Below are 12,508 nucleotides of genomic sequence, written 5' to 3'. Positions count from 1 at the left end.
CAAAACAAACAAACAAACCAAACCAAACCAAACCAAACCAAACCAAAACAAAACAAAACAACCTGGAAACTGAGCTAGGTGGTGGTGGTGGTACATACCTTTAACCCCAGCACTTGGGAGGCAGAAGCAGGAGGATCTCTGAGTTCAAGGTTAGCCTGGTTTACAGTGCAAGTTCCAGGACAGCCTGGGCTACACAGAGAAACCTTGTATCAAAAAACAAAACAAAACAAAGTTTATTAAAGCTAAACAAAATGTTTGTGGGTCACTGCCAGTCAGGCATTGCCTGGCAATAAGGGGCTTTCCAAGAGCAGGAGCTGTTTGAGGATAAAGGGCTGTGGGGTGAGACAGTGTTCAGTGGCCAGAGGGGAAGATGTGTGAGACAGACAGGAAATTCACATACTCACTGTACCAGTTACTTTTGTATGGCCAAGACCCTGACACCAGACAACAGCTTAAGGAAGGATCTATTTTGCTTGAATGCTCAGCGGTTGTATCCAGTGGTTGCTCGGCATCATGCACTTGAGCTGAACATCAGACATCATGTTGTGGGAGCAGGCACAGGGGAGGCTTCTTACCTCATGGTGAATAGGAAGAGGAGGGGAGAGGGAAGAGGAAGAAGAGGGGAAAGAGAAGGAGGAGTAGGAGGATAAGGAGTTAAAGAAGGAAGGAAGGGGGAGGGAGGGAGGGAGGGAGGGAGGGAGGGAGGGAGGGAGGGAGGGAAGGAGGAAAGAAGGAAGGAAGGAAGGGAGGGAGGGAGGGAAGGGGAGGGGAGGGGAGGGGAGGGGAGGGGAGGGGAGGGGAGGGGAGGCAACTGAAACCAGAAACATCTCTCAAGGATCTGCCCTGAGTGGCTTCCTTCCTTCAATCAGACCCTACCTCCTAGAGTTTCTAGAGCCCCTCCAAATAGCACCATCGACTGAAAAGCACTTCTGAGGGGAATGTTCCATATTTGAACCGTTCACACGCAGAAAACAGGGACTTCAGGCCTTCCAGAGTCCCTCGAGACATTTCTGCCATTCTTGGTCCTCTCCGTGTGAAATTCTCTCTCGTCTCTATTTGCTCTCCTTTTCTGTTCCTCAGATACCAAGAAGGACCTGAAGCAGATCACCAGCCACCTGCTGGACATGCTGGTCAGTAAGAAGGTGTCTGGGCAGGGCAGAGACCAGGCACTGAACCTGCTTAATAAGAACGTCCCCAGGAAGGACCTGTCCATTCATGACAACTCACGCACCATCTATGTGGTAGATAACGGTGAGATGGGGGATGAAGGAGCTTGGGGTTCAGTCATACCATTGGGGTAGACTCAGATACTTGTCTCTGTGTAGAGAGAATAGGAGGGTGTTGTCTGGAGAGCGTCTTCAGTCCCAGCTGAAGGGGATGGCAGGCATTTGTGTAGTAGGATTCCCCCAGGGTCTCTTGAAGCTGGTAGGTAAAGGCTCTGAACCAAGGGCAAGAACATACCCAGGAAGTGGTTAGTGCTCCAAAACATTGGATAGATGTAAAAGGCAGGATTAAGTGTTTGCAGCAAACAGGACTACTAACCATGCAGTCCCCATACACGCATCCAACACAGAACACAAGCAAGTACTTAGACTTTAACATTTGACCCAGGTGCCTAACGACTCCTATCATGCCCCCAACTTCATTTCTGGTCCCTGTATATATTCTGAAAGACAGCACTGGCCTCTTTCCTCTCTGCAGTAGGATCAAATATGTGGTTTATGGGATGGAGTAGGTGGGGACTGTGTGGTGGGAGAGCATTTCTTATTCTCTTCCTTGGTTGGAAGGCACTAAGTGGAATAGCTCTCAGGTGGAAACCGAGTGGATCTAGAAGCCTCAGTAGGCCAGTGCAGAGCTGTAGCATGAGACACGTGTGTAACTCAGACAGGGCCAGAGAGGGTGCTGGGAGGGGGTCAAACCCAAGTGAGCGTCTGGCTTACAAGACCCTGAGTGGTCTAAGAGCAGAAAAGTGGGAGGGATCCATAGGCAGGATGGAAGGGGAAAATCAGAGGTGAATCTGGGTGGGCGGAGCAGGTGCATTGTGGGGAGTCTTTGCAGATCAGGCTTCAGTGTCTCGGTTGACTCATCCGGCCCTACCGAACCGAACCCTTTTTTGTGCGTGAGTTGGTGACATAATACGAACGATGTGTTTGGCCTCTGCACTCTCCTGGCACATAACTCACAACTGTCGTGATTTTCACTAAGCATCTTTTATAAGTGGATGAGGCTAGCAACCTGGATGCCTGTGAAGAGCTTGGCAGGACTATAAGGAGGTTTCAGGGAAGCTAGCTGTGTGGTTAGAGATTGGGAAATTCCTACGCTGCTCATTCGCATCTCTTATCTCCCAACCTTTGACCTCAGGGTGAGAACCCGAGACTGAGGTAATCACTAACAGACAGTGACATAATTAGTCATGTCTACGTCGTGAAGCCTCTATTTCAACAAGGCAAATACAAACCCACTCTTCACTGAGGAGGCTCAGAGTTTCGCGGGTGAGGGACGAACGGGCTCTGGGAAGGCAGCACTTGAAGACTCTCCAGCTCCAGACCCTGCCTTTCTGTACATCTCATCCTGCGTCCCTCCCCCATCCAGTCCTTCCTGTCTCATCCTTTCTATGAACTGATAGTATAGTAAGTAAACTGTTCTGAGTTCCGTGAGCCATTTTCACACATTATCAGCCTGACAAGGGCATCCTAGGGGGGCCTTGTTTGTAGGCATGCTGGGCAGAGGATGGGGGAAAGCTAGGACCTTGCAGTGGAGGCCATCTTGCGGGACTGAGCCCTCAGTCTGAGGGGTCTGTGCCAACCCCAGGTTGTGTCAGAGTTAAATTGTAGGATACTCAGCTGGCGTCAGGTGTACCAAGAGGAATAGAGAGGAAGTGGAGGTGTTTGTTCCTTGCAGTGGTAAAATATATGCAGTGTAACGTTGCTGTCAATCACTTTCAGCTCCCCCCGCCCCCCGCCCCCCTCCCCCGGAAGCCGAGCTCCGCCCCTCCTGCGTTTGCCTCCGCCCTTCTTCCTCCCTCTGACAGGTGTCACTCAAGGTCTCTCCACCTCCAAGCTTCCTCTGACATTAGATATCCCATAGGCTTTATGGCATGACAGTTAACACGGTGGGCTTGACAACAGACCTCACAGGGAAGGTGTCCTCTCTGTATGTCACTTGGCTGGCTACAAGATTATGAGTGGCTTCTCCACATCCGAAAGTCGGAACTGATTGCTGAGCAGTGGGATGGGTCTTAAGCTTGGATCAGGGAACAAGCCCCAGAGCTCCTTGGCACGAAGGGAAAGCTCAGTACAATCTGGAGAGGGAGCAAGAGGCCAGGTCTTCCATCTGACTCTGTGCCTGACCAATCACCTTTTAGAGAAAGGAGGATCAAACCAGAGCCTTTGATATGCTAGGGAAACACCCCCTGCCTGCCACTGAGCTCTGTCTGAACCCCCAGCTTGCAGCTCGGTTGAAGCTGGTTCCTCATTTGCATTGTTAGCATCCAGTGCCGGTAGAAACTTCCTGGCATGTTTACGTACCCATTTCCCATACCGGGCTGAAGGTAGGACAGATAAGGGGCTCGTTCATTTGTTAATCTACTTGCTCAACAGACATGTGAGTCTTGAAGGCAGTCTGGTGGAAGAAGCCACCGAAGGTTCATCCGTAAGGTAACGAGAAGAGAGAATGATTAATAACTCCTATAGAAATGATAGGCATTTGAAGAGTGATTGATTATGCCTCTGGAGGGTTGCTAGGCTGTTTCTGTACATCAGCTGACCAAGTCCTCGAGTCTACTAAATAGGTCGTGTTTTTTCACCTTTGTAAATGATAATAATACTGAGGCCCGGGAAAAAGATAGTATGAAGTCATATATAAGGAAGATCGGACCCAACCCATGAACTGAGATCGACTACTGTTGTGTTTAAGTATGGAGGAAATATTGGCCATGCAACAGGTGGCTTGCTCCACAGGTGCAGGATCAGATGAAAGGCTTGAGCCTCTTGTCCCCTCTCCAGTTCTCTGAACTCTGAAGAGGCCATGTACTGTCTGCAGTCACGGCCGGTGGGGACCAGCGATGAGACACTTTTCAGGGGGACAGAGACCCTTGGGGATCTCACTCTTGTGGCTGTCACCCCACAGGTCTGAGGAAGATCCTGAAGGTGGTGGGGCAGGTTCCAGACCTGCCCTCCTGCCTGCCCCTGACCGACAACACCCGCATGCTGGCCTCCATCCTCATCAACAAGCTCTATGATGACCTGCGCTGTGACCCAGAGCGCGACCACTTCCGCAAGATCTGTGAGGAGTACATCACGTGAGTCCCCAGGAGGCGCCAGCCACCTGTGGCTGTGTAGCCAGTCACCCCCACCTTCTGTAACTTACAGAAATGATAGCAATTTTTTGCCTCTCAGTAAGATGGGTATCTGGGAGCTGTGTAGCTTGGGAATTCTAGTTTGGGGTCTCCCAGCAAGGCACAATCATGTTGGTCTAGGCTGCAGCCACCCAGTGGTTTGATGGCTTCATGGCTTGACTTGGGTAGGAAGATATTTCTAGGAGGCTGCACTCCCATGATGGTGCACTGGTTCAGGTTGTTGGTGGAGGTCTGCAGTTCCTCCTGTGTGGACCTCTCCATCAGCTGTGATGAGTCTTTCTCCTTACATGTCCCCCACCGTTCCTTTGATGCAGCTCTTTGACTGTTAAGTGATTCCAGTACATTGTCCAGATTTCTGGAACACACGCATGCCTCAGAACTCGGAGTGTGGCTTAGGAAGCTGCACTCTGGATGAGTCCTGGGGGGGGGGGGACATCACCCTTCCTCTGTGTCCTCTCTCTCCTCCTAAGGTGGCTGGTTTTGTAAAGGGCCAGATACGTTCTAGATTTTGTAGGGCACATTCATACATTCATTATCTATCTATGCATTTATCTATGTATGTCCCGGTCCCTACAGTCTCCGGCCTGCAGTGACACGAACGACACAGTAGCCAAGTCCGGCTCACGCTTCAAGCTTTTTCTTTTACAGCTCTCTTCCTCAGCAGCTTCTTCTTAGGGCAAGGGCTAAACAAACTCTCTTCACTACTACTGGTTTCTTTTACAACAGCTAGCTCCTACCACTTACAACAGCAGCTTCTACTACTCCATCCTTCTAGCAGAAAGGGCTAAACTCTTCTCACTACTCACTCCGACTCCTCCTTCTAGCTCCACCCCACCTCATCCAATCAGAATTCACACACGCTCCAGGCAGGAGCTTAGGTCATTCACAGATAGGCTGACAGGTCTGGATCATGAGGAACTGTCCAGCCTGGCAGGCAGCCCTCGCATGCAGCCTCACTGCGCATGCTCGGGCAAGGCAGTAAACAAGTGGGTTTCACCGGGCCTGTGGCCGCACCCCGCATATGTATCTATCTTTGTACCTACCTGTGTATGTATACATGTATGTATGTATGTATGTATGTATCTATCTATCTATCTATCTATCTATCTTTTCTAGAAAAGGTCTCACTATGTAGCTCCTACTGGCATAGAACTCTCTATGTAGATCATGCTAGCCCTGAACTCAAAAAAATCAAGCGCCTCTGCTTCCCAAATGCTGGGATAAAAGGTGTGAGCCACTATGTCTGGCAACAAGCCTGATACATACCTATCACCTAAGTATTTTTTTTTTCAACTGCTAAATGAAGAACTACATTGAGCTGCCCAGCGTGCCAGTGCCCATTCAGTCCTGTTCTCCTACCAACCTTGACTTTGGCTTTTAAAGCCCTTCATGGCTGAAGCTGCCTACCAGAGCTTCAGCCCATCCTACTAACTTCAGAAATCCCCCTGGCCTTGCAGCTTGAGTCTTAGTTCCATAAGCCTTAGAAATTTTCTTTTTAAAGAAAAAAGCCTGGACCTAGAGAGCTACAAGGAAAAGCTTTTTATTGAGATGCAAGCTCCAGCTAGGTGGGAGATGAAGCCCTGAGCAAGCCTTGGTCAGGTGGTGGCTCTTTAAACGCATGAATGGGCTGGCGGATACAGGAAGAGTTGCCACCCATGTAGGTCCTCCATGCACGTGAGGAAGTCATGCTTGTAGAGTGTCCAGGCCTGATTGGTCAACGTCCCTGAGCTCAGGGGAAGACAGCTTGTTGGTCAGCTGGGACTACTGGGATAAGGCAGCTGTCAGGTGGCTATTCAGCCCGCACGGGTGTCTGTAGGATACATCCACTGCTTTTAACTCTGGGGCTCTGTGTGTACTCTGGTCCCCATTTATGTCCTTGGGCCATTCCACCCCTACTTTTGGTTGTTTCCCCTTCACTGTTTCATCTCATGAGATTCCAAATTGAGTTCCATACCGTCACGTGATAGAGGGCAGCTCCTCAGGTGCCTCACTGGGCCTGTCTGTGACTATGGTTATGCACTGTCCCCCCAAGCAGGGAAGGCTGGAGCTGTTGTTGGCTGATAGCCATCAGCCGAGGTCTCCTATTGGTCCTTGCCTCAGCGGAGGGGGCTGTAACTAGCATCTCATGACTTGTCACTCATCCCAATTTGAAATGACATTCTAGGGTACCCCAGTTCATCAAAGAAATTTCGGGGTGACTGCAATGCAGGCCAATGCATTCCTCAATGCTGCTTCCTTCTCTGTCCAATAATTCAACTCCCTGAAGGTCAATCCTGAAGGTCAATGTGCTGTCAGGGGGACATACCCTGTGAGCAGCCATGATGTCATGTGTCCTTAAGAAATAACAGCATTATGCTCTCTATTTATAGACCAAAGAGCTGAGACTCAGGTTCAGTGACTGGCCCAGTGCCACACAGCTCCTGAAGAAAGGCCAATTTAAATCTTCCTTCATGCTATCTTTTCTACCTCCTTGGGTTGATTCTCCTGACCACCCTTGTCCTCTGTTTTAGGAGCAAATTTGACCCCCAGGACATGGACAAGAATGTAAATGCCATCCAGACGGTGTCCGGCATCTTGCAGGGGCCCTTTGACCTGGGCAATCAGCTGCTGGGCATGAAAGGTGTGATGGAGATGATGGTGGCTCTGTGTGGCTCGGAGCGTGAGGCGGACCAGCTGGTGGCTGTGGAGGCTCTCATCCACGCCTCCACGAAGCTCAGCCGGGCTACCTTCATCATCACCAACGGCGTGACGCTTCTCAAGCAGATCTACAAGACCACAAAGAATGAGAAGATCAAGATCCGCACGCTGGTGGTGAGTGGACTGGGCGCTGAGTGCCCCTGGGGATACCAGGATGAATAAAACAGGACCTCCATCCTTGAGGGGAGCGTGTCCATCCTTGAGGAGGGCGTGCCCATACTTGAGTGGGGCATGCCCATCCTTGAGGGAGGCGTGTCTTAGGGTTTCCATTGCAGTGAAGAGACTCCGTGACCAAGGCAATTCATATAAAGGACAACATTTAATGGGGGCTGGCTTACAGTTTCAGGGATTCAGCCCGTCATCATGGTGGGAAGTATGGCAGCATGCAAGCAGATATGGTGCTGGAGGAGCTAAGAGTTCTTGAGCCACAGGCAGCCAGGAGGAGGATTCCTTCTGCACTGGGTGGAGCCTGAGCACTAGGAGACCTCAAAGCCTGCCTACACAACGACACATTTCCTCCAACAAGGCCACACTTTCCGTTAGTGCCATTTCCCACGGGTCAAACATATCCAAACCACCATCAGGGCTATCTTAGTGTTATTGTTGCTGTGATGAAACACCATGACCAAAAATCAGGTTAGGAAGGAAAGGGTTAATTCAGCTTGCACTCACTTCCATATCATTGAAGGCAGGTGGCACCAGCCCAGGGGTGGTACCACCCACAATGGGCTGGGCCCCCTCTCCTTGATCACTAATTAAGAAAATGCTTACAGCTGGATCTTTGGAGACATTTTTTTTCTCAATTGAGGCTCCTTCCTCTCTGATGACTCTTGTTTATGTTAAGTAGGCATAAAACCAGCCAGTATGAGGGCAGGGGCAGGTACTAGGGACCCCCCCCCCAGGTCTATCCATGTGCCCTTGCAGACAAAGTGATAGGTAGGGTTGTGAGAATGAAGTCAGGAGGACGGCCCTGAGCTTAGCACTAGGAAATTACCATCCCGTGAAGACACAAACATGGACACTGTCCAGGAAGCAGGAAGTGTGCTTGCAGAGCAGACACCAACAAATGCGTGTCTTTAGCCAGCTATCAGACTTTCAGTCTTACTCTTTTCGCCTTACTGAATTATTTACACTCTCCTTCCTTTACCTGATAAAGAAATTACAGAGATTTGATTCATTGACCTAGATTTGAATTCACATTGATAGTTTTTTTTTCTCTAGAGACATTTAGTATTCCAAACAATTTATTTCATTTAAGCACCTACCCTCTCATAAACATAGTCTCTCAAACCCAAGTTCCCTCCTACATGCAATATGGCAGAGATATTTTTTAATAAAAATATTTATTTATGTTATGTATATGAGTACACTGTAGCTGTCAGACACACACCAGAAGAGGGCATCAGATCCCATTACAGATGGTTGTGAGTCACCATGTGGTTGCTGGGAATTGAGCTCAGGACCTCTGGAAGAGCAGTCAGTGCCCTTGACCGCAGAGCAGTCTCTCTAGACCACAATAATAGTTTTTGTTGTTGCAGTTCTGTTTTAGAAGATAGGTTGCAGCTTATTGTGATAATGTATCCCAAGCTGACCTTGAACTTGCAATCCTCCTGCCACAGCTTTTTGATGCTGGAATTAAAGGGGCCAATAGCTCCAGACATTTTTCTTTTGAGTCTTATTTTAGATTCCAGGCTGGCCTCAAACATACTCTGTAGGCCAGTCTGGCCTTCAACTCATTATTCTTCTGCTTCTTTCCCCTGTGAGCTGGAATTATAGGCCTGCAGCACTCTGCCTGGGTCATATAATTAAAAAAAAAAAACTCTGTGTGTGTCTGTGTGTCTGTGTGTCATGGCACATGTCTGGAGATCAGTGGACACCCTGGGTGTTGACTGTTGCTTTTTTACCTTGTTTGATACATGCCATTGCATAACCAGACTGACTGGCCTCACTGAAGGAACCCTTAGCATCATAGACCCATGCATGCTATCTATGTTCACCTTCACACAGTTCTGGGATCTGAGCTGGCATTCTCATGCTTACACAGCAAGGGCCCCACTCAGTGAGCCATCTCTGCAGCTCCTCATATCAGTCAATTTTTTGCTTGTGTAGCTTTGGCTGGCCTGGAACTCATGCTGTAGACCAGGTTGGCCTTGAACTCCCAGAGATCCACCTGCCTCTGCTGCCTGTCTGCTGTGATTAAAGATGTGCACCACTCTGTTTGCTGTGGGCATGATAGCTTTTCTGCCCCAGAAGACATTGCTCTTTTCCTGACAAGGGTCCATTTTCCCCCCCTGGGTTAGACTTTGTATGTTTGAATTTGTTGTCCACATGATGGGACTTCTTTGCTTTCTCACACCGTCTCTCACAGCGGCCACAGATATTTAGTATGATTCTCTTGTGCAAATTTTTCAAAACATAGAAGAAGTCAAAATGGTGAGGACCTGTGACTTTGTGGGCATCTTCCCACGTCGGAGAACCGGGGAGGGCATCTCAGAAGAGGTGGCATGGGCACAGAGGTGTGTCCAGGCAGAGAAAGGGCGACAGTGTTGACCACAGGCCCTGGCTCAGGCCTCAGTGTTGCTGATCCTCCTGTATCCCTTCGCCACAGGGGCTCTGTAAACTTGGCTCAGCTGGGGGCTCCGACTATGGTCTCAGACAGTTTGCTGAAGGGTCAACGGAGAAGCTAGCCAAGCAGTGTCGAAAGTAAGTTATGCCCCTCTGGAACCTCTGCCTCCTCATGGGCCTCTGTGAGGGATTTCTGGGATGCCCTTCAGTGACGTCAGGCTGGATAAGCCCCCTCGCTGGCTACCTGTTATCCTGAACCTCAGTCACTGTTGGTCAGAGCCCTGGCTCCTTCTGCACTGGTTTCCTCGCTCTCCGCTTCCAGGTGGCTGTGTAACACCGCCATAGACACCCGGACGCGGCGCTGGGCAGTGGAGGGCCTGGCTTACCTCACGCTGGACGCTGACGTGAAGGACGACTTTGTCCAGGACATCCCTGCTCTGCAGGCCATGTTCGAGTTGGCCAAGGCAAGAGTGGTCCAGATCTCGAAGCGCAGGGAAGGGTGCCAGTCTGTTGGCCCTGGTGCTCAGGGCTCAGCTGGCTGTGAGCTCACCCTGGCTCCACCCTCCGTGGTGAAGCCAGATTGGTTCTTTCACTGGATAGCCCTCTGGTGGTGGGACTCACAGCTCTGTCCTGTCAAAATGATAGGACAACATATCTGTCTGGGACCCTTAGGCAGCGAGATCCCGAGGGAGCACAGACGGTGTCTAGACTCTTCTGGAAGTGGGAGGGGGTTCACTAGGATCAGCCTAGAGACTTCCTCTGATCTATCACTCTGGTGACTCCTTTCTGCTTTTTCCTAACCCGGGGCTTCCAGACCAGTGACAAGACCATCCTCTACTCAGTGGCCAACACCCTGGTAAACTGCACCAACAGCTATGATGTCAAGGAGGTCGTCCCTGAGCTGGTGCAGCTGGCCAAGTTCTCCAAGCAACATGTGCCAGAGGAGCACCCCAAGGTGGGTACAGGGCAGCTCAGGCGAGGAGCTGTGTGGTTAGAAAAACATTGAGACCATGAGCGGCTTGACGATGACAATAGTCAATTTTTCCCACTAGGTGGCGCTCATGATTTCTGTCTTTTAATTTTCTGACTAGGGTCGGAGCTTTTGTAATTTGATTAAACAGAGCCAGATGAACATTTTGCAACATTTGTTGCTGATTTCATGGACACTTGTGTTTCATTTCATGCCTCCTAGTCATAGAATTTTGACTTTTCTGGGGTATCTGGACTTAGGGATATGAATGCCGAGTTTCTATGCTCAAATGTCACAAAACCCCTAACACAAGGGTATGTAAGGTGATTATCCCCACACAAGGATATATCTGCAGGTCATTTGCATATGAACCATTTTGGAAAAGTACTCCCAGCAAGTGAGAGCGTTTGGATTTTAGGAAATGATAAAAATCATATGTGTGTTACAAAATGAGGTGGTGGACAGTAGAGAGAACTTAGCCATGTAGTGAGGCCTTCTCCACAGGACGGCTGCTGGTGTTTTGTTTTGTTTTGTTTTGTTTTGTTTTATACCGATTCCCCTCAACCCCCTTCTCTTCTCTGGGCCCCTCTCGCTCCGGGGTCCCGCTCCCGACCCCCGGTTGCTCCGGACCCTGGCTCGCTCCGGACCCTGCCCCCCTCGCTCCGGACCCGGCTCGCTCCCGACCCCCCTTCCCCCGCTTGCTCCGGACGCCCGCTCGCTCAGGCTCGGTCTAGCTCCAGGCCATGCTGTTGGTTTCTTAAGTAACTCACGGAAAGTCTTTTTTTTTTTTTTTTTTTTTTTTTTTCCTCCCTTCTATTGTAACAATCAGAATCCGAGTGTTACTTTCACGGAAAGTCTTTTTTTTTTTTTTTTTTTCCTCCCTTCTATTGTAACAATCAGAATCTGAGTGTTACTTTGTGCCAGACATTGGGAACTTGCTCTTGTCGCCAACTCATTCTCTTAATGGGTTTCATTTCTTTGTGATATCCTGGGCATGCTAGGCGGGTGCTCTACCACTGAGTTGCATCCCTGTGCTTCATCCAGGTAGGGATGTAGCATAGGTACATGCCCCATGGCTAGGTGAGAGGTTAAGCACATTTCCAGAGATTATGCACCATGCCCTTGATCCTGTCCACTGCCCACTCTGAGCATCTGTCATAATGACTCAACCTGGGGCTGACAACTGGTCCCTTCCCCATGTCCATCCATTGTTCCCTCCAGGACAAGAAGGACTTCGTTGACTTGCGGGTGAAACGTCTCCTGAAGGCAGGTGTCATATCTGCACTGGCCTGCATGGTGAAGGCAGACAGTGCCATCCTCACAGACCAGACCAAGGAGCTGCTGGCCAGGTGCAATCAGGGTGGGCTGGGGAGATTGGGAGGCAGAAGCCTGGGTGGAGGTGAATGGTAGAGACTAAGCCAGGGGATGGAGAACAAGGAGAAGGCAGGTCACCATAGTTGAAAACTTGCATCTGGAGGTCCTTTTAGTTACTTTTTTCTTAAAGATGAAGGATAACCTAGGGGGAGGCAGGCAGGTTACATCACAGTGTAAATGCCATGACAGGGAAGCACAGGGGTTGGAGTCCAGGCAGTAGGTCCCAACCACCCAGACTAGAAGGTAAGTTAGAAGGTAAGTGGGTGGGCGTCCAGGAAGGCCTCCCGGTAGCGGTGGTAACTCAATAGGGTCACAAAAGAAGAAAAGGGAAGGAAAAGGCATCAAGGATGGAGAGATAAAGAGTATAATTTGGGGCTGGTGAGATGGCTCAGTGGGTAAGAGCACCCGACTGCTCTTCCAAAGGTCAGGAGTTCAAATCCCAGCAACCACATGGTGGCTCACAACCATCCGTAACAAAATAAAATCTGACTCCCTCTCCTCGAGTGTCTGAGGACAGCTACAGTGTTCTTACATATAATAATAAT

At 49.9% G+C, this 12,508-nt stretch overlaps 1 protein-coding gene across 1 annotated transcript in view; it reads left to right on the top strand.

Moving 5' to 3' along the window:
* The window catches only part of Unc45b (unc-45 myosin chaperone B), a 29,356-nt gene that overhangs the window by 7,363 nt on the left and 9,485 nt on the right, over window positions 1–12,508 (top strand). Inside the window, exons 8-14 of the mRNA XM_021176635.2 lie at window positions 1,081–1,251; window positions 4,129–4,300; window positions 6,868–7,168; window positions 9,663–9,757; window positions 9,942–10,083; window positions 10,434–10,574; window positions 11,811–11,938. Of these exons, the coding sequence (XP_021032294.1) occupies window positions 1,081–1,251; window positions 4,129–4,300; window positions 6,868–7,168; window positions 9,663–9,757; window positions 9,942–10,083; window positions 10,434–10,574; window positions 11,811–11,938 (1,150 nt within the window). The remainder of the gene's footprint in view (window positions 1–1,080; window positions 1,252–4,128; window positions 4,301–6,867; window positions 7,169–9,662; window positions 9,758–9,941; window positions 10,084–10,433; window positions 10,575–11,810; window positions 11,939–12,508) is intronic.

This window comes from Mus caroli, unplaced genomic scaffold (assembly GCF_978045245.1).
Source record: "Mus caroli unplaced genomic scaffold, Mus_caroli_1 scaffold_13, whole genome shotgun sequence".
NCBI lineage: Eukaryota > Metazoa > Chordata > Mammalia > Rodentia > Muridae > Mus > Mus caroli.
This window is presented reverse-complemented; position numbering and strand designations above follow the sequence as displayed.